The following is a 22,142-nucleotide window of genomic DNA, read 5'->3' as shown; positions in this document are numbered from 1 at the left end:
AATACGATAACTCTGTAAGTTAGGTCAGTATTATTATCCCCATATTTCAAAGAGGGTGCTGAGGCCAAAATAGGTGTTCTCCTAATGAGTTCATGGCAGAGGCGGAATTTGAACTGGACACTTCCTTATTCCTAGTTCAGTTTCTTAGCCACAACACCAGCCAGTAGAGGGCAGCCGACATGGTCAATGGGGAAAAGTAGCCGACATGAACAGGACCATAAGGTGCAGTGGTCCTGAGCGTAGGCTTATTTATCATCTGTCTCCAGATGACTTTCTCACCCTTTACCAGGAAGATTTGCTCCTCTTCCAAACAGAGTAGCTTGCGTTGGACAAAAGAACACCCCATCCAGTGACGTGTACTCTGTTTCCTAGATTCAACCTTAATGTGTAGGTCAGCTGCTGGCGGCTGGTTAAATCAGCTTCTACCCCACCCAGGCCTGCATTGCAATCATAATCTAGAGCAACCCATTGTGTGCTCTGCGTGTCCCAACTTTTGGCGGAGTGCCATCTTGTAGCTGACAACACCCAGACTGCCACATACAATTGGGCAGCGTGTGCACGTCTGGAGATGCCCACGGACACCCTTTGGCGTTTGCATAGCTCGGGACGGTGGACGCGTTTGCATGCCCAAAAAGTGTGGATATACCCAGATGAGGCAGAAAACAGATGCATCTTTTGCACAAAGCAGCATGTATTTGCGCACGATCTGCCCACAAATGCAAGAAATAATGCACCTGTCTGCACCCACACAGTATGCAAGTATATGTATGCAGCAAATGTACACACAATCCACGCCCACATGCAGAGCAGAAGCACCTTCAGCGTGCACTCATGCACACACTGGCACTCATACAGCGCCGCCCCCTCACGCCTCCCCCTCCTCTGCCTGCCCTCGCACTCTCTCTCTCCCTCTCTCTCTCTCCCCCCTCCATCCCAGTTCTCCTTTCTTCTTCCAAAGGGAAGGCTCACTATAGTCCTCCCCCTTCCACTCTTTTGCTCCAGCGGGGGCTGAGAAGGTGCTTCAGCAGCAGCAGACACAACGCCCCCCCCCCAGGCTTGCCACCATGACCCCCTTGGGGGATGATGTCTGAGTCCCTATGGACAGCGCTCTCCAATTTCTCTATGCCTGATTTCCTTGACAGCAGCATGTTTCGTCGCACAAAAAGGTACCAAGAAAGGAAGCTTTTAGCCTCCATCCCTCCATCTTCTCTCCTTCTCCATCCCTCTATAGCCCCTCCCCATTCTCCCCTGCACTTCCATTCCTCCATCCTTACTTCCTCCTCCATCACTTAATTCCCTGCGCCTCCTCCATCTCTCTCTTTCCCCACTTTCTCCCTCGCTCCTCTTCATCCCTCCTCCATCTCCTGTATCCCTTGATCCCCATCCCCCCCCCTTCCTTCCTCCTTCGCAGTGATGGCTTTGGGGAACAGGAACGCCTGCTATTTGTGCCTGCGGGGATGGCAGGGTGTGATCACCTCCCTCCGCCCTTCATGGCTAGGCAGCTAAGCATCTCTGGGGAGGTGGCTCCTGGCAGGGGGGGGGGATTGCAGTGGCTGGCAGGATTGTGGCGCAGTTGGGGGAGGGGGAGAAAGATTCAAGCAGGGTAGGATGCCATGGCAACTGCCAGGAACATGAATGTATATGAATGGGCAACGCTGCCTATGGAGATGTGATATGTCCTCCCTGTGGGTCCGTCCATCTATCCATTCATCTGTCTAGCTGGCTCTTTGATTTAGGCTCAAGGGGGGGCCTTTCTTCTAGGTCACTTGATCTTTGACAAGCTTGTGGCTGCTGAACAGGCAGATGGATGCACTGAGGACAGGCGGGAGGGAGAGAGAGAGAGGCTGGATTGGGAGGGTGGGAGTCTGGATGCAGTGAGCAAATGGAGAAGAATGGGAGGAGGCTGAGCCTTCATGGATGGAAGGAAGATGCAGAGCCAGAGATAGGGGAACGCATATTCATCTGGCCTCCAGAAGGATCGGGATGATTATTAGTACTACTTAATGCTTATATACCACTTCATGTAATAAAATCTTTAAGTGGTCCTCTAGGGATGTGGGTGCGTATCTGGTGGAAGAAAGCAGGTGGGAAGGGTACGAATGGGGATCAATGAAGGATGTCTGTAGAAGCAGACTGTTGGGTTCTGCCATTGTATTCTTCTTTCTGGTGATGCTCGTGAATTTTTCAAGTGCCTACGTGCTTAATGCTTAGTGGTGGCAGCTAGGAATTTGAAATATGTTCTAGCCCTGGAGGTGATTGTATGAAAAATGATCTAAGATGACATGGGGAAAAAACAATCTTCCCTTCCCTTATCATAGGAGCTGATAACTAAATGTATAACGATAATATTCACTGCATTGTTAAGCTCTTCCCGCCAATACCCTCCATTCCCATAATGCCGGAATATATCACAGTCTCCTTTGTATTTTCCTTCCTAATCTGCTGGGCTGCACAGCTGTGTTTTTTTATTTGCATATCAAAGAGAGACTAAGGGAAATGTCCAGAATCCCTCAGGAGGGGCTGTGGCAGAGCCAGCAGTTAAATTTAGTTCTCCCTGCTGTGTTGGCTTATCAGAAATGGTATCAGAAAAGGCTGGATCAGTCTGAGTTGTTTGGGTTAGCTGTCCACTTCTGTATGTATGGACATCTATATAGTTTAGGTCTGTTCACTTGAATATTGGTAATTGGAAGGATGAGTTTGGGACTGATAACTCTGTGAAAGGGTGAGATGGACATACTGAGGGATTACAGAGACATGCGTGTCAGGGAGAGCGAGTGTGTGTTAAATGTAGATGTTGAAGGTGAGGTGTATGTTGTCATTGTGTGTCAGTATGTATAGTAAAGTAGTGTAGAGCAGCCTTCCCCAATCTGGTGTCCTCTGGATGTGTTGGACTACAACTCCCAGCATCTCCCAGCCAGCATGGCTGGCTGGGAGGGGCTGCGAGTTGTAGTTTAACACCCCTGGGGGACACCAAGTTGGGAATGGCTGGTGTAGGAAACTCAGACCAGTGGCTAGGTTGCTTACGATGATCCCTTGCACAGAACTGCAATGCTGGAAGGCACTTTTGACATGTGCAAGTGTTCTCTCCGAACACAGAATCCCTGGGAGACTTGGACAGTATCCTTAGCCAAAGAAGGGAGACTGTGTTGCGCTGCAGAGGAGGGAACCAGAGAGACATCTTCTGCCCTATTGCTCCACCTATAGGAAAGAGGTGTTCTCAAACTATCAGAAATAACCTTACTGAAGAATATTCCCCCATTTCTGAGTTGACTGAAGCAGTTATTTGTTTCTCATGTTTTTTATCCTTCCCTCTGCCTAAGGAGCTCTGGGCGGCATATTTGAGGATTATCCCATTTTATTCTACCTCAGCTCTGTGAGGGTAGGTTAGGCTGAGAGAGCATGGCTGGCCGCCCAAGGTCACCCAGGGGCCTTCACAGCTGAGCAAGGATCTGAGTGTGTTTGAGGGTTTGGACTTTGCAGAATGTTTCCGATCCCACTGCTTTCCTAAATACCTGGCATGGTTTTCCGATGCGTTTGGGAAAAGATCTGCCCCCTTGCGCTCGAGAAAGGGGAAAGAGCTGAGATGCAGACTTAAGGGCTAGCCCAGACGTGATGAGGGCAGCCACGTTGGTAGTTCATGTGACTGCCCCGGTCAGAACTGTGGAAGGGGTGGGGCAGAAAAAGATGCATGGCTGAGGGGAAGCAGAGCCTTCCCCACCCCATCTCTCCATGCTTCCTCGCCCCAGACACTTTTCTCCCAGCCCAGCTCTGGTACTGAAAGTGAGCCAAGATGTGGAGGAAAAGTGCCTGAAGCGATGGCATGCAGGGAGGCAAGGCAAGGCAGGGAAGGGATGGGTTTGGGTTCCCATCACTCTCATGCCCCTTCTAATGTTAGAAACAGATCCCAGCGCCATCTGCCACTTTACACATGCACGGAGAGGAACATTGCTGCTCCTGTCAGATCCAGTGTGACCCTGTCACAGGATCAGGATTAGACTGTTACACCCTTCCCACCCCAGTGTTTCAACCATCTGCTCAAGGCATTTACCCCCAAAATGGAGTTTGACCTTGTCCATTTGCATCTTACTATTCCATGCTAGAAACCTTATGTGGTGGTGTTGAGACTGCTCATATTAATGGAAGATCTTTGTTCCTTTTTCTTTGGTAGCTCTTGTTTTAAGCTCTTATGCTAACAAATCTTCACTTATGGCATGTCCTTTTGCAATCCACAAGATAGAGTTGGACTTGGATCCCAGAGACCTTAGTGTGAGTACCACCTCCATTGTGGACCCCTAGTCTGGCCTTTGGCAAATCATCTGTGGACATTTTAAAGGGCTATATAAATGCTGAGCGTTAATTGTAGCACATAATCTCATTTTACTTCTAGATATGCAAGGGGGAAAAGTCTTCAAAAGACCAGGGAATGTGCCCCATTATGCTTCTGTCTCAAGTGTTTAGTTATTTTTTTAGTTATCTATACATATCCCATCTTTTAGGGCAACCACTTACAAAATTGCTTACAAAATTGGAAGGAAAAAAAAGCACAAGCCATCACATAATCAGTCAATTGAAATCAAAATCACAGCGTAACAAACTAATCATAAAAGGCTCTCCTAAACAAACATGTTTTCAAAGAACGCTTAAATGTGTGTGTCTGGGGGTGGAGGGTTGCCCATTATCCCTGGGAGAGAGTTTCACTGTCTGGCTGCTACTGCAGAAAAGGCCCTGTCTTTGGTAATCACAAATGAGTCTGATTTAGCAGAAGACCTGAGAGGAGGGCCTGGGATGAAGATCTTAAAACCTGCGTCGGTTCATATGTCCAGAGGATGGTACAATAAGGATAACGATTGTACAAGCAATCCCAGGTTGGCTGTACCAAGGATAAGGATTTTTATCGACTGAGAACTCAGCTCCATGCTGGGATCTTCAGCAAAATAGGATGTAGAGTGTATTTGTTCAGGCATTAATTTCTACCCAGCTTTAGAGGTAGCATGGCAGGTGGCCAGAAAAATGGGGGCAGGATAGTATGGAATTTCATTAATAAATCATTTTGATAGTAGTATTTGGATATCCAGTATTTTTATTGCCAACTTTGGAGGTAAATTAAGGGATTTTAAGGGATTAAAAATTAAGAGTTAATTAATTAATTAACTAATTAACTAATTAATTAATTAAGAGTCCCTTAATTAAGGGACTCTTGCGACAGGGCATGGTGTTGATACCTCTTCTTCACTTCTATATATGATTTATTGTACTGTCTGTAAGAGTCTGGTGATTCTGGTACTCTGCTGCCCACAAGAGTTCTAGCCAGAGCCTTCAGGGCATGGGCTAAAGACCTATTCACTTTCTCCTTGACCTTACTTAGGTCTTGCTGCTTCACACACATGGGTTCATTACCTCATGACCATAGCACCTGGTGGTGACTTGCATGTGTGAATGAGCCATCACACATAAGAACATAAGAAGAGTCCTGCTGGATCAGACCAAGGGTCCATCTAGTCCAGCATTCTGTTCACACAGTGGCCAACCAGCTGCCCATGGGAAACCCACAAGCAGGACATGAGTGCAACAGCACCCTCCTGCCCATGTTCCCCAGCAACTGGTGTATATAGGCATACCGCCTCTGGTACTGAAGGTAGCACATAACCATCTTTTAAAGCCATCAAAATTGGTGGATGTCGCTACATCTTGTGGTAGCGAATTCCATAGTTTATCTATGCACTGTGTGAAGAAGTACATCCTTTTATCTATCTTGAAACTCCCACCAATCAGCTTCGTGAGATGACCCCGGGTTCTAGTATTATGAGAGAGGGAGAAAAATATCTCCTTATCCACATTATCCACACCTTGCATAATTATATACACCTTTATAAGGTCTCCCCTTACCCTCCTTTTTTCCAAGGAAAACAATCCCAGCTGTTGTAACCTTCCCTCATAGGGGAGATGCTCCAGGTCCTTGATCATTTTAGTTGCCCTTTTCTGCACTTTTTCCAGCTCTACAATATTCTTTTTAGGGGTGGTGACCAGAACTGTACACAGTATTCCAGGTGTGGTCGCACCATAGATTTGTATAAGGGCGGTATAATATTGGCAGTTTTATTCTCAATTCCTTTTCTAATTATGTCTACCATGGAGTTTGCCTTTTTTCACAGTGACTGCACATAGGTTGACATTTTCATCGAGCTGTCCACCACAACCCCAAGATTTCTTTCTTGGTCGGTCACCGCTAGCTCAGATCCCATCAGGTTATACCTGAAGTTGGGATTTTTTTGCCCAACGTGCATCACTTTATGCTTGCTTACATTGAACCGCATTTTCCATATGGATGCCCCTTCTCCCAGTTTGGAGAGATCTTTTTGGAGCTCTTCACAATCCCTTTTTGTTTTAACCACCCTGAATAATGTGGTGTCATCAGCAACCTTGGCCACTTCACTGCTCACTCCTTATTCCGGATCATTTATAAACAAGTTGAAAAGCATTGGTCCCAATAAAGATCCCTGTGGGACCCTACTATTGACTTCCCTCCATTGGGAGAATTTACCATTTATTCCTACTCTCTGCTTTCTGTTCCATAAGCAGTTATTGATCCATAAGAGGACCTGTCCTCTTATTCCATGACTGCTAAGTTTGCTCAGGAATATTTGGTGAGGGACTGTGTCAAAAGCCTTTTGGAAGTAAACAGTGTCTACTGGATCACCCTTTACATGTCTGTTGACACTCTCAAAGAACTCTGAAAGGTTAGTGAGACAGGACTTACCTTTGCAGAAGCCATGTTGATTCTTTTTCAGCAGGGTTTCTCCTTCTGCATGCTTACTAATTTTAGCTTTTATAACCAATTTACCTGGAACAGACATTAAGCCAACTGGCCTGTAATTTTCCAGATCCTCCCTGTATCCCTTTTTAAAAATTGGTGTTACATTGCCCATCTTCCAATCCTCTGGTACAGAGGCTGATCTTAGGGGCATATTGCATATTTTGGTTAGAAGATCAGCAATTTCATATTTGAGTTCTTTGAGAACTCTAGGATGGATACCATCTGGGCCCAGTGATTTATTTTCTTTCAATTTATCAATAAGGTTGAGAACCTCATCTTTTGTCACCACTATTTGCCTCAGTTCCTCAGACTCCCTTCCTGAAAACATCAGTTCAGGCACAGGTATCTGTCCTATATCTTCTGCAGTGAAGACCAATGCAAAGAATTTGTTCAGCTTCTCCGCAATCTCCTTGTCCTCCTTCAGTACTCCTTTACCTCCATTGTCATCCTGTGGTCCAACTGCCTCCTTAGCTGGTTTCCTGCTTCTGATATATTTAAAGAATTCTTTATTGTTGGCCTTGATATTGTTAGTGATATGCTTTTTTGCATCTCTTATTTTCTGCTTGCATTACCTTTGTGCAAGGTTGTGCTCCCTTTTGTTTTCCTCACTTGGGTAAGACTTCCATTTTCTGAAGGAAGCCCTCTTTTCTCTCATAGATTCCTTGACACTGCTTGTTAACCATGCCAGTGACCTCTTGGACTCAGTGCTACCATTTCTAACCTGTGCTATACATTTTAGCTGAGCTTCTATTATTGTGGTTTTGAGTAATCTCCAAGCATCTTGAAGGGATTTAACCCTCTTGACTCCCCCTTTCAACTTCCTTTTCAGCAGACACCCAAGATGAACTTTCTATATCACCTCAGACACAATGCTTCTTTTTTAGTGGAATCAGCTGTGAGTCATGGAGTGATGGGAAATCAAACAATGAGTCATGCATGTGTGCATCAGCCTGTAAACAATAGTTATAGTTTTGTCAGGAATCACCTCAGCTCGCCCGCCTAGTCTCTGTTCTACAAAAGAGAGGAGTAGGTGTGTGCTTATAGATATTTTAGACAGTCTGAGGTGATGTAGGGCCTCATAGTTTTGAGTGCTCCCCAAATAAAACGAAACAGAACAAATCTCCCCACATATAGTAAGATAGCACAACAGAGAGAGTTGTACATTGAACCCTACTCTCCGATGTGCTGATTTTGTACAGGAGTGATTTTAGTTTTTGTTTTATGTGAGGAAGTATTTTAATAATGCGGTCCTCCACGTACAGTCTGAAGTGGTCCACAGCCTATTCTGACATTACCTTCACAGTGTGGAAGCTACTGCAGCTCCTTCCCATGAATAAAAGTAACATCAGAAGATGTGCGTCACAGAGGAGGAGTCCATGATATGGCTCCTTCCCATTCCAGCATTTCCACACCCAGAAAGTGTTCCAGCACTGGTATGGGAAGGTGCTATAGTGTAAACTCCTCTTATATAACCTGGCGCTTCTGATGTTACCTGTGAGGCGTGGGAAGGCGTCACAGCGCTAATGTGAATTGAAGGAACCCACAGTCCAGCATTCTGCCATCTCAGCCTACTGCCTCATTCTACATAACTTACAGAATGGTTCTGAGACACTACAACTAGCCATAACACCTCTGGGGATGAGGAGGAGGGTGTCCTACACGGACGATATGACTTAAAAGAAGAGTTGAGGCCCCGCAGCATTTCTCATTTTAAACTGTGTGTGTGTGTGTGTGTGTGTGTGTGTGTGTGTGTGTTTCCCAGCCATAGTCTGTTTATATTGCCTCCTATTAAAAAAGAAAAAGAAAAGAAAGAAAGAAAGAAAGAAAAGGAATCCATATGCAAAAGGGTGAAAAGTTCAGGATTAAAATATTTCCAGCAGGGCCAGCTCCACTACACACGCAAACCAAAATGTTGTGGGAGCCCCACTGAAGCATCACACACATGCTCTGTAGAGTGGTGTCCCAGTAGCCTGTGTCAGAGAACCCACAGAGATGCATGTCAAGGGATGTTGGGTTGCACCTCTGGGATTGTATGGTGTTGGCTACAGCGGGCAGCCAAAAGTCTTGCGGGACTAGCCCAAACTCCTAATGCCTGTTAGAGCTACCAGAAGAAAAAAAACCCTATTAATTACCACGTATTAATTACAATAATTACCATTATTGCAACTATTGCAACTATTAATTACAATGTTTGATTTCTTAGGTCTTTCTCTTATGTGCACATGATTTTAAGGGCTGTACCAGATGTTGTGGTTTACCCTGGGGAGCAGGGGTATGAGATCATGCAACTTTCTCTGATCTGTCCAGATTTAATGGTCCAAGCAAGCATGACAGTCCACCAGCCCTCAGAATGCTAACCCACATTGCTGGTAAATTGCAGTTCTTGGCCCAGCAAGTACTATTGTTACACATCTTTTGCTGTGGTTATAGCAGTGTTGCAGGCATCCATTAGTTGGTGCCTGTGACATCACTGGGCTGCACACTTCAACTCTCCCCTGACCCTATGGGCTGCTGTAGGGTTCTGGGGTGGCTTGTTAAGCACAGCAACAAGCCACCCTGGCTGGGTTTGCAGGACACAACAAGCTGCGCTGCTGAGGATAATTATGCTGATCCCCCTGGCACGCAACTGGCAAGTGCAGCAAGGGAAATAAACCATGGCTTATTTCCGCAGCTGTGTGACCAGGCCAGTGTGTTTTGTCGTGCTGTGCTGTGCCCAGAGAGTTTTGGCTAATGGGCAGTACAGAAATGTTCAAAAGTGATAAATCTTGCTCAGCGGCAGAACTGTACAATGAGAGCACATAGCTGCCACCCAGACCACTAAATTCGGGGCTGTGAATATACTCCACGCCTTCAAAACAGCAACAACAAACACATCTGTGCCAAGGTAGAATTGGAAACCGAACCAATTGTATGTAAAATTGTTCCAGGCATTCACAATTATTGATAGCACAAACTGATCATAACATAAACATCCTGGTGTTGATAAGTTAATTAACAACCATACTAGATAAAAATCAATCTCTGTATACCTTCCAACTTAGGATAACACTTCATAAAGCTAATGAAGTGGACTCTAGACCATGAAAGCATATGCTATAATAAATTTGTCAGTTTTTAAGGTGCCACAAGACTCTTCATAGTTCACTACGACAGACAAATACACAAAGACCTGGTTCGCACAGTCACCGCAGCTCGTGGGCGCCATCCCACAACCCTACGACTGGCTGTGGGTTCTGGGTGGTTTGTTAACCACCCCAACAAAGCCACCCTCACCAGGTTCAGATGACACAAAAGCCACTCCCGGCGAGCATAGTGACGCAAATCAGCCAGCATGCAACTGGCACGTGCAGAGTGGTTAACAAACCACCGTAGCTTATTAATCAGCCTGTGATTGTGTGAACTGGGCCAGAGGGGCTTGTTATTAGCCCCTTTCAGGTCTTCAGAGCATGAATAGGGCAAATGCATAAGGAAAACGGGGGGCTCTGCCTTCATGCCTCTCGTCGCATCTGTCACTCTCAACTCATGGGGAACGACAGTCTGGAGAGCCTCCTTTATCTGTGGAGGCTCTCCACATGAGCCAGAACACTGAAAAATCAGACTGATCTTGTGGGGTTCTGTCTCTCTTCCCCCTCAGACACTGGTCTTGTTTATACATCATCTTGAGTGGCATAGATTTGCTGTTATCCTAGCACACTTGCAATTTCTACCTGCCTGAATAGGGTGGATCATGTGGTTTGGCTGTCACCACTGTTTCTATCTTCATTTACTCAGGCTTATCAGAGGCCAGAGGAATACAGCCAGGACAACTATTCTGGCCCAAGACATCTGCATCTCACTTGCCCTTTGAGGCCCTCCAAGTTCTTGCTTTCCATGCTTCAATTGCTCTGTTTTACTGAGTACCATAAGGAGTACCAGAACCAATAAGGAGAGGTGGGTAGGACAGCTGTTTCTGGAATGACAGTAGGACAGACAGTTTAGATTTTAAAATAGGGATTTTTTACAAGAGGTAGGGGGTGTGGGAGGCATAAGAGTTCAGGCAGTGAGGCGAAAGAACAATACATTTAATTTATTTTATTTTACTGGCCCTTGATCTTGCCAGGGCAGGCTGGGATGGTCATGCTGAATTTGTTAGGAGTGGATTTCAGGAGTGGGGGACCCACAACAAAATCATAACCAAATAGAGCCCCTATCGGGAGTGCTGCTGTTTATGGCTCCAGCTAGCCTGGAACAGGAGCATTGTAGAGTTGTTTGGGCTTGCATGGAGAAGAGATGGTCAGGGCGGGGGGCAGGGAGGAAAAATACACTATATAGTGATAAGGAACTGAGATTTGAGACCGGTTGGCAGCCCCAAACTTGGGTGCTTCATTGTGATACTGGGGAGAAGAATGGGAGAATATTAAAGGAAAAAGATGTCCTTTCTAATTTCCTCTTTCCTGAAACCTCTCTCTCTCTCTCTCTCTCTCTCTCTCTCTCTCTCTATATATATATATATATATATGTAACCCCATAGTGTGCATCCTCCTGACCCTCATCTAGGAATACCGTAGGGCAGGGGTGGGCAGAAAATAGATCAGGATGTAGTGGTTGATCTTGGATTATTGGCAGTCGACTGGTGTTGGTTTCTGTCAGTTGTTTAACAATAGCAGCAACAAAATGGTTGTGTGTGTGTCCCATCCCCCCGCCCATTAGGCTGTTAGAATCCCTCATTTGCAGTAACTCAGATGTTGATTTGTACTTGTACAGGTCATCCTGCCATATGGCTCAGGGGACACAGTAGACAATAGGCTCCATCCTACCATTTTGCTTCTAGCTTCCCCTTTCCCAACCACTGTTTTGCACCTGGCTCTGGATGGTGGACCTTGGGGTTTAGTAAAAAACAAAGTAGATCCCACAACCCTGAAGACTGCCTGCACCTGCCATAGGGATTTGAGCAGGCCCATTTCCACTCATTCCTAGGGGCGGGGGGTGCTAACAGACGCTCAGCTGCCCTTAACATCTGTCTTAGACCCTATCAAGCATGGTCCTTGTCAAATTGTTCCTAGGTTTCTTTTTCTTTTCTTTTAATTTAATTTAATTTAAAGAAATTCCTTGACTCTTATCTACAAAAGCTCATGCCATGTAAATGTATTAGTTTTTTTAATGCCACAACCTTCTTTTTTGGATCCTCTCTAAGAACTGAGGGTCAGAGATGGGGCAGCACTGACGATCACTTGTTGGGTGTGTGGTGGAGTGCAGTTTTTGTATCTGGGGCTGGCTGGTGTTAAAATCCGCCCTCAGTCTTTTTTCTGTCACTGACCTGATTTGTACATAACAACAACCCAGAGTACCGAGTGAGTTTGGGTTGTCACTGAATCGTGAGCTGCTGTAGAATCGTGGGTTGTTGTTAATGCGAACCCTGAACTATGGTTTAACTATGGATTGTTAACCACGGACAACCGAGAGTTCACAACCCAACAACAAACCATGGGATCTCTTCCTAGGTTGTCTGCATGTAATGACAACCCACGATTCAACAATAGCCCTCGATTCAATGAGAACCTATACTTAACCCATACTCCAGGTTGTCATTATGCGCAAACCAGGCCCTTAAAAATCATTCTTCATCGTAATGTCTGCAGAGGTGCCTGTGTGTTTTGTGTTTGCCCAGAGCACATATTGGGAACTTTCTGTAGCTCAGCCTTCCAAGTTAGTAGCAGGGATGAGAGGTGGCGAGGCCCAGTGCCCAGGCCACCCCGTGTCCTCGCTGCAGTAGTGTGCATGGGGGGCAGCCTGGGCTTTCTCTGTGCTGGGAGGAGGCACAGCTCCGTGCCTCCTTCCAGCATGAAGAAAAGAACAAGAAAAAAAGGGTGACATCAGGGGGCAGGCCCATGCCCCCTGACATCATCTAGGCTGTGTGATGGGATGCAGTCCACCCCCCTTCCCAAAACAGTTCTGCACCCTTGGAATGCTTGAGAAGAGCACTTGGAGAGGCATTCCTCCGAAGGTGCGTCTTCCTGCTCTGGTTGCTACTGATTCACGCTGTCAGTCACAGCACTGAACCTCAGAAGGCATCAGACAACAGGGCTGCTGCACAATACCAAACCATTGTGGGCAATGGACTGTAGGCCCAGGAAGCCTCTTAGCAACAGGGCAGCCTGTGGATCTGACAGCAACACGAACCTGGGCAGACATCCAGCCCTGAGCACCACCAGTAACCTACACCATAGCGTCTGGACAGCACTGAGCAACAGCTGGCAAAACAAGGTCAGCACCCAGCCACCCGCACCTAAGGAGCTGCATGGCAGCTCAAGACAGCCCTTGTCCAGGCATCTGAATGGTGCTCACCCCAGCGCCAGCCCAGTTTGCCTGGATGCGCTAGCAGAGGTCCCTTCCTTGAAATTGCTTTGGATATGATACGACTTGCAGGACCCCCAACTCATCACCGAGTCCAATTCACTGGCGTAGTTATGCCTTAGTAAACACAGAAAGGTGTGAATATCGTGCTGTTAAATCTTCTTCCTTGGAGGTGGGAGGCACCGATGAGTAGCTTGGGGAGAGAAACATATGGCTGTTTATTTTAAAAATTCTGCTCCACCCTATTACCAAGTATGACTACCCATTCTATGCGAATAGCAACTAATTGAACACCCAATGCCCTCCTGGTCACCTTTCAGAGGAAGAGGAGCTGAACATGTAGTGGTCATAGCAGTTAAGAGTGGAGCCAGAGCTTTGAATTTCTGTCCTTGCTTAGAGGTGGCGTGTGTGTCTGTGGGGGGGGGGGTATGTGTGTGCGTTTGTGAGAGAGAGAGAGAGAGAGTATGTGTGTGTGTGTGGGTGGGTGTGTGTGTGTGTGAGAGAGAGAGAGAGAGAGAGCACACGGTATTTAGAGCTCCTGTTGGAAATCACGTCCAAGGGCAAGAGAACTCAGCTGGGTAGTTCTCCTTTTGGATTGCCCTCTAGATAGGCCCACCTCCATCTTTAATGAGGTTCTCTTGCCCTAGGTCAGGGGTGGGGAATATGTGGCCCTCCAGATGTTGTTGGACTGCACATCCCATCAGCCCTAGCCAGCATAGCCAGTGGTGAGGGAAAATGGGACTTGTAATCCAGCAACATTTGGAGGGCCACACATTATCCACCCCTGCCCTAGGTGGACACCTTAGCCCACCTTACACATGACCAGTGCTCCTACTTTTCCCAGCCTCTCATGAGAAGGTATCTCAGTCAACTAAGATGGCCTGTCCTCTACAGATCATGTAGAGAGCACATGATTTGCATGATGCTCAGCATCTCCAGTTACATGAGTCTCAGGTAGCAAGGCTGGGAAAGACATCTACTTGAGACCTACCAGCCAAAGTAGGCAGTCCTGGGCTAGACAGATCAGTGGTCTGTCTCAGTTCAATGCAGCTTCATATTTCACAAGGTGGGGCAATGATTAAGTGTGGGAATACAAAAGGTAACAAACTGCTACAGTTTGGAGTAGTCAGCCAAGCTGAACAGAAAAGAGAACTGATTGGCCAGGCTTCCCAGCTGTGGTCTTCCATAGTGCACATGAGCTGCAATCTGGTCTGGCATCTTTTCTCTTAAGCACACCCTGATTTAGGCCTGTCTTCTTTTCCTCTCCTTCTTTCCTGCCCTTTGTACAGCTGCCGAACCAGTAACAGGAAAAGCTTGATCCTGACAAGCACATCACCGACGCTGCCACGGCCTCACTCTCCACTCCCAGGTCATATTGGTGAGTTAAACCCTTGACCTGTCTCATCCTTCTTTCCAGAATTCCATTCTTGATGAGTCTCATCCAACACTGCGTAAAATACTCAACAAAAGGATCCAGTCACCCTAGGCCTTGTCTTTTTGCCCCTGCCCAGGCAGTGGCCCATTCTTCAAATAAAGCCTAGTTGCCTGTTAGACTGGCTTTAAGAAAGCACAGCTTGGACCTAAGTAGTTGCCATCCATATCCAGAACATAAGATGCCCTTGGTTCTTTCCCATACTGATGTAAGTCCTTCACTTTTGAAGTCCTTCTCTTTTGAAATGTTGGGTTCCTTCATATTGCCACATTGGCCAAAATTGGTTGAACACAGAGGGCTGTTCCATGGCTAGTCTCATGCTATATCTGTTTGCCACAATGTGGCAAGATGTCCACACAAATCCAAAGAGAAATCACACCCACCCAGTACATATCCACACACCCAATATCCATTCTGATGGGTTTACCATGTGTTTAGCAACAAGCATTAAATCATCTCCAAAGCAGTCCTGTTGTGTTGATTCAGAACTAGTTTTGGCCTTGTGGGGTTTATCCATCTTCCTCTCAGCCTCTGCATCCAAGCTGTAATTTTCCCACTGATTTCTTTTTTCATCTCTCCACGCATCTGTCTTTATTCTATCCATATATTTAGCCTTGTGAATGTTGAATCACCTTCTCGTCTGTCCTTCTTACTATCCAGGCTATTGTCTGTCCATCTGCCTGATCTTTTCCTCTGATTAGCTGGCTGTTTCCTCTATGTAGCTGGCCATTTGACACTTCATCATCAATCCACTATTGTCCATCCATCTGCTTGGTTGGTTAGACTCTTTCTCTTCACCTGTCTTATTTGTTTATTCACCCATCCAACATTCTATTTCTTGGCCTCCTTCTGTCTTCTGTTTCCATGTTTAACACTCTTCTCTGTATCTCATCTGATTTCACTGGGTTGTTGTTGGCATTGCTATGACAACCTTTATCGGTATGGCAGGGACTCGTCAGAATATGCTGGCTCCTTGAGATGGGGTTAAGGATTTGAATTGTTCATGGTCTGTTAGCAGTCTCATGAGGCAAAGTGTTGATTTCCTTTTGTGTGTTCTTTTCCTGCGCTGTCCACAGGTAGCAGCCCTCTTGACAGTCCTCGGAACTTCTCCCCCAATACACCAGCCCACTTTTCCTTCGCTTCTTCCCGCAGGTAAGAGCAGCCCTTCGTTCTTTGGGACATTGCTGTAAAATCAGTTTTGTGGAAGCTCTGTTGCAGAGCTGGTCTCCTTCACTGACCTGGTGGTGTGGCAGTCCATAAAGGCTGTAATTCCGAGGATCCCATTATAGGATAGGGACTGGTGCCAGAACTAGGTTGAGGGAGAATCTAGCTGTTGCCCTACCCTTGAGCATAGCTGTTCAGTAATAAGGAAAAGGAAAGGAAAACTTACCAAAAAAAAGAAGAAGGAAGGAATGAAGTAGAAGAAAACAAGGATCCTCTAAGTTTCCATATCAAACAACAACAAAAACCCAATGCTTTATCCTGTACTTTATTTTAAAAAATAATAAAACCATTAAATCAAACAATTTAAAAGCAGGAGACAATATTAGCTCTTATCCCAGCAGCGTGCACCATTTCCTTTTATTCAGTCAGGCCTGTGGTTAATCAAAGCAGCCAAAGGATGCCCAGCATGTTCAGTCTAGAGTGCCACAGAGATGAAATCCAGAATTTTGTCATGGGTGATGGTTGCTTATATTTTGAGGTTCCACCTGCCTGAAGTGGTTCTTCTTATTTTTCTGTCCTGTCATCGTGGGTATCCTATTCTGGAAGGCCCCCTGCATCAGCAGCACTCACAACGCTGCAATGTCCTTTCCAAGTCCCACAAGAATGCGTGGGGCCTGTCCTACCTAAAGTACACCTCAGATTTGTCACTGATAGTACAGCAAGCAGTCCAGGGGATTTCCTCTTCCCCTCCACAAGGCAGCACCATCTTTTCAAGGCCTTGAGACTGGGCAGAGCCTGGCCTATCTGAGGCACACAGCTCAAGGCCTGCCATAGATTGCATTGGAGGTAGGATAATCCTATGGATAATCCTATCCATTAGCAATACTCATTTGATGAAGTCTCACCATCTTCCCACCCCTAGCTCTGGAGGCAGGGTCATCTGAGCAAAGGCCCAGGACCTACAGAGAGAAAGGGAATCCAATTAGGAGTACAAATCAGTTGCATTGTGCACAAGAAAGGAAGATAATCCACACATCGCCCGTTCTCATACTCTTTTCTTGTTTCACCCCATCCCTGCCCACTCTCTCAGCTCCCCATCCACTGAGTTCCCTATGTCATCCCAACAAGACCCTATTCCTCTTGTATGCTTGGGAGGAGACTGCAGGGTCCGGGCTGTCATTCTAGTGTTTGATCTACCAGGCCATACTGCCAGAATGCAACATACAGGAACATTTGAGGGAGTAGAAGAATCTACAGTTGCTGCTCCCCACTCCCCATCTGCTCTCTGCTCTTTTTATAGTCATACCATCACTTCTTCCACCCACCTCTCCACCCCACAAAAGCAAGAGAACAGACTGTGAAGTTCCATCTTGCTCTCAACAAAGTACTGAGTAAATCCACTCTAGGGTGTTCACATCTCTTTGTTCTGCGATTTTCTACATTGGACTAAAATGCATGAATGGTTTTCTATCAGGAGTATGGTTAGAAATTACCTCATGTCAAGGTGCTCGCAAAGCCCCTCGTGTTAGAGAGTGGTATGTAATGAAATACAGTGCATTCTTACATGGGATGGTTTGGAACAAACCCACTGGGTACAATCTGTGAATGACTGGGGCTGCCTAATTCATGGTATACAAGGAGGCTGGTATAAGTCATTGCTGTCTCGAGGGCCACTGTATACCATACAATTTCCTACATGGAGATTAATCTGCAGCTGCCTGATTTGTGTTCTTTCAGCAAGAAAACAGTTGAGCTATATGTACTTCACGTGTTACAATGCACATGCTGTTTTGTGTATGAGAAAATGGCCTTTTGCCAGGATAAGGGGCCAACTTTTCTAGGGATCTCCAGAAACCATTGGCCAGACATCAAGGCATCATGAAGAAAGGACCGTTCAAAACAGAGTCATTCAATACCTGGGATCAAAGCTTAGGTACCTTTCCAAGGAGACTGGGAGCAAGATGCAGGCATCCATCAGATATGACAAAAGAGCCAGGAAGGGTGAGAGTAGGGGCTTCTCCACATGGAGCTTTTATCCTGCTATTGAGATTGGACACTCGTGGATGTTTTGTGGGTCCTTTAGATGATGTCGTCAGCCTCCAGGGCGTCTCCCACACTAAATGACCTTTATTCTGTTTTTTTAAAGATTGGAGATAATGAGCTATCAAATTACTGTGCTTGAGTTCCGCTTGAGTTCCCTCGTGAAAAGAGGAAAACGTGCAATAAGAGGAGCTAGATCACAGTGCCATCTAGTGGCTCTATAATGAAACATATTGAAGACACAGATAAGGGGGGAAAGGAGGGGGAAAGGGGAGGGGAGGAAGCATGTGTAAAAGTCCGTTGTGATCCTGCATTTAAAACGGAAGCAGAAAGCCCTGTTTTAAATGTGGGATTTTAGGCTGATGTAGAGATGCTCTAGCTGTTTCCCAGGATGCCTCGAGATGAGGCTTTTATTGTGCAATCACACTGCCTCATTTACGGAATTTACAGGACATCCAGACAACATCATCTTCAATTTGTAGCCCTCTTCCCACCACGTCTTCCGTATTTTTTCTTACTAGGAAAAAAATGTGAAGGAGGAAAAGACGGAATAGCTCCACAGCGACTTTGGAGTGTTAGTGCTGGAGCCCTCCATCTGGAAGCACCCCCAGACAAAGACCCAGGGCTGACCTGGAAGTATTCATAGCTAGCCCCGGTCAGGGTGAACCATTAAGCTATCTGGAGATGGAGCCATGCTGGAGCCTGAAGGGGAGGAATACTGAGGCCCTTCAGCCTCCATTCTGCAACTTTGAGTGGCTCATCATGCGAAACATAAGCATGCAATCTGTGGCCGCTTCTAGACAAGTATTTATTGTGGAATTGCCATGGCCCATCCGCTCACCCTTTAGGGGTGGCCCACATGATGTCATTACCCATTTGTTAACCTCCCATTTTCCTGGTGCTGCTACTGTCTTTTTTCTTACATAAAAAGTCTGACTTTTTTGAGAAGGGCAGAAGAGTAACATAATCTCCCCAGGTGTAGATGCCATTAGTGCGACTTTCCTGTCTTTTAAAAGAGGCGTGGTTTTGACGTAGGTAGTCATCTATCAGCCAGGTGACCCTCTCCTAGCTCACCACACGTTCAGTATAGCTTTGCAGCGGCCGCTATTGTTATTCCCTTAAAAAAATTGATCTTATAAGTAGCACTAAAACACCTTTACAGCGGTTTTAAAAAAACAAAAATTAAATATATTTAAGTGAAAGAGTGTTTAGCAAAGTGGTTAGTGGCAGTGATGAGACAATGTTTCTAGTTTATTTTTGATGTTTTTTAAAATTAGCTTAAAGGGTTAATGCTCTGCAATACTACTTTAAAGAAATGGTTACTTGAGTATAAAGCTATCCCCCTATCATGCTAACATTTAATAAAATCATTAAAAAAATACGTCTTTCCAGTCAGTGCCACTTACCATCTTGGTAAAATGGCAATGACTAAAAAAAGTGTTTTTTTCCCCATCATTCTTTAATCATTAAAGATATATAACATGATAAGGGGTATGACACTATAACGCTCTTTCGTTGAAGTGGTATTTTGCTATTATATATATGTTTAAAATGTAGCTGGAAAGCTCTGGCATTAATTTGAGCCCTAGCATTGATAAACAGAGCAATCCTACCGGGGGGGGGGGGTGCGTGTATGTGTGTGAGATCCAAAGGTGCTGGAACTGCTGTATTCAGAGTCCTGCTGGACACACACCAGCAAGGAGGGCAGAGTGGCATTTTTCTTTCTTCTGTATGTTGGGGGCACGGGAGGGCTTGGGACCCTGCACAGCTTCTCCTGGAACACATATGGAATGCTCCTGGAAAGCCACCTTTTTGTGCTCTCTGACATTGGAGAAGCACTGGCCAAGGACCTTTTCCATGGCCTCGCAGAGGAGACTTGCAAAGTCAGGTCTCCCTCTCCAAGGGTGGTTCTCCTTGTCTGCCCGCCGAGGGGAGATCAGAAAAATCCTTCAGCTCCTGGGATGCCCTCCCAGGGACCATAGGATTGTGGCCTAGGTTTCTTTGCCTGCCTCCAAGTTAAGACAAGGTGAATTGGACTAGCAGGATTGAGTGTGGCTGGTGGAGACAGGTGGGCTTCAGAAGTGTTATTTCCCTACTCACAAGAAGTCCTATAAGTCTAAAGGGCCTCTGTTTTCAAAGCTGGGAAATCTCAGAGGTGCTGACAGTGACTGATCAAAAAAAGGGAGCATATGCACAACACTATGTATGACAGAGCTCATGTTCCTGTTTGTCACACCAAAAAAGGGGCTACAGCAGGTCTTAGGTTGCCTGAATGACCAGGCTGTGAAATACAGTACATATTACATCCTCCTTTTTCCATAGAACTGAAAGCAACTTCTGTCTGTTTCCTAGCCAGTTTTCCCTTGAGACAACGTACAGGGGCAGGCCTGCTCAGCTTTAGCTTTCTCCACGTGCACATCACTGATTTGTCCTTTTCTGGGATGGTTCCAGACACCACAGCCTGGCCAAAATTGCAGTGGGACAGCATTCTTAGAACATGAAGAATGAATTCATAATTCAAGATGAGACTAATCGATTGTCACTGAGTCCAGAAGATTGACTGCAACAGCCTAACAACACTTGTTGCTGTGTTCACAGCCTTCTGCGGTACAGCCAGGTCGCACAGGCATTGTGTACGTGGCCAGTTCCCTGTTTCTGGTCCGGGTTCAACGTGCACTTACGATGAAGCACTCCTATTAGGAGGGCACCAAAAGCACATTTTTGAGCCTGCACGGTGGGCTCCTCCATACCTGTGTACCTATGTACCTATGTGCGGTTATGCAAGTTATGGACAGGGCTGAGCATGGTGGCCTTCCCCTGCATACACTTTTGTGTATGATTAAAAACAAACCTTTCCTATGAGAAAAGGCTAAAATTGGCAGGATGGTGGTGGATCTGAGTGTAGGATAGACGATGGGGCATGATAGAGGCTTCTTAAAGCATGAATGGAGTGGAGAGGTTGCTTACCCAATAAAGTGGATTTGGCAGTAGGTTCAAGACAGGCAAAAGAAAAAACTTCTTCACACAACACATAATTAACTTAGGGAATTCACTACCACCAAGATCACCGGGGTGGGTGCAGGGATCTTCATGACACGGAATGAGAAGCACGTTGGAGTATTATCTGGATTTTCATGGAATCGGTTTTGGTCCATCAGGGACACATGAAGCAAGAAAAGCTGAGTGTACCATACCTTTAAAATCTGGTTTTCACAGGTCACACAGCACTTGAAAGGAACATACTTCCGGATGGGGTGGGGGGAGTAGACCTGAATGTCATCAAGCTGGCAGGGGCTGCTCAACCAATGAGAGAGGCTTGTTTCCCTGCCCCTGTCCAGGCTCTCCCCTGCCACTACATTATTATAAATGGAGAGTAACTAATTCACAATTCCATTCCAGCAAACTGTTACAAAGTTATTGCCCTCCACCTTTCCCCAATCTGCACACTTTTAAATGAAGAAGCCAAAATCCCTGATTCTCCAGTATAGCATCTGAAGGCTCCCTATGAGAGCATTCCCCCCTGCCCTAATTTTGCCCCATTCCAGCAATCTATCATGGAGTTATTACTTCCAACCCCTTTCCCCCAGTCTGCACAGTTATGCATGAAGAAACCAAAATCCGCGATTCTCCAGTGCAGCATTTGAAAGCTCCCTGTTAGAGCACCCCCTCTATTTCACCCCATTCCAGCAAACTATTCCTCCCCCTGCCCTTTCCCCAATGTGCACACTTCTGCATGAAGAAAGCAAAATCCCTAATTCTCCAGTGCAGCATCTGAAGGCTCCCTATGAGAGGACCCCCCCACCTTTTGCTCCATTCCTGCAAACTGCCGTGGAGTTATAGCTTCCAACCACACCCCCTTTCCCCTTCCTCAGGCACTTCTCCCTGCTTATAGTGACAGGCTTCTCTGCTCCTGTGATGTCAAAACCGCTCTAGATCACTACAGCGATAAAGCACTTACGCTCGTAAGCCTTTACTGCAAGCATCGCAGAGAAGCAAAGTTATGAGACATCAGGCGACTTCACACAACATCACAGAAGCTAAGTAACACAAACATCAGAGAAGTGCATAATCACAGAGGCTAATTACTCCCACTGGCAAAAAGGAAGTGCAGTGGGATTCTGAGACTCAAAAGAGTGCTCTAGCACACTGATGTGTTGGAAAGGCAGGCTAGTTATTCTAGTTACCTAGGTTACTGAGGGCATGGCCAGATCATACTGAATTTAAAGCAGAGGGATGGGCACACAGCAGCTGAGCCACAGGGCAGCCGAATTAAAGAAAAACAATGGAGTAAAAGTACTCTGCAAAAATGCGGCTTCCCCACAGGTAAACTCTGGGGTGGCTGCGGAGTGGCCACAGCAT

The 22,142-nt window shown here is 46.1% G+C and overlaps 1 protein-coding gene across 1 annotated transcript in view; it reads left to right on the top strand.

The window, feature by feature from the left end:
• Positions 1-1,080: 1,080 nt before the first annotated feature.
• MAST1 (microtubule associated serine/threonine kinase 1) overlaps positions 1,081-22,142 on the top strand; it is a 62,602-nt gene continuing 41,540 nt past the window's right edge. The window contains exons 1-3 of the mRNA XM_084832205.1: positions 1,081-1,166; positions 14,437-14,525; positions 15,656-15,731. Of these exons, the coding sequence (XP_084688331.1) occupies positions 1,081-1,166; positions 14,437-14,525; positions 15,656-15,731 (251 nt within the window). The remainder of the gene's footprint in view (positions 1,167-14,436; positions 14,526-15,655; positions 15,732-22,142) is intronic.

Source organism: Heloderma suspectum, chromosome 2 (assembly GCF_057233095.1).
Source record: "Heloderma suspectum isolate Gila_16-S chromosome 2, 16-S_ref, whole genome shotgun sequence".
Lineage (NCBI taxonomy): Eukaryota > Metazoa > Chordata > Lepidosauria > Squamata > Helodermatidae > Heloderma > Heloderma suspectum.
This window is presented reverse-complemented; position numbering and strand designations above follow the sequence as displayed.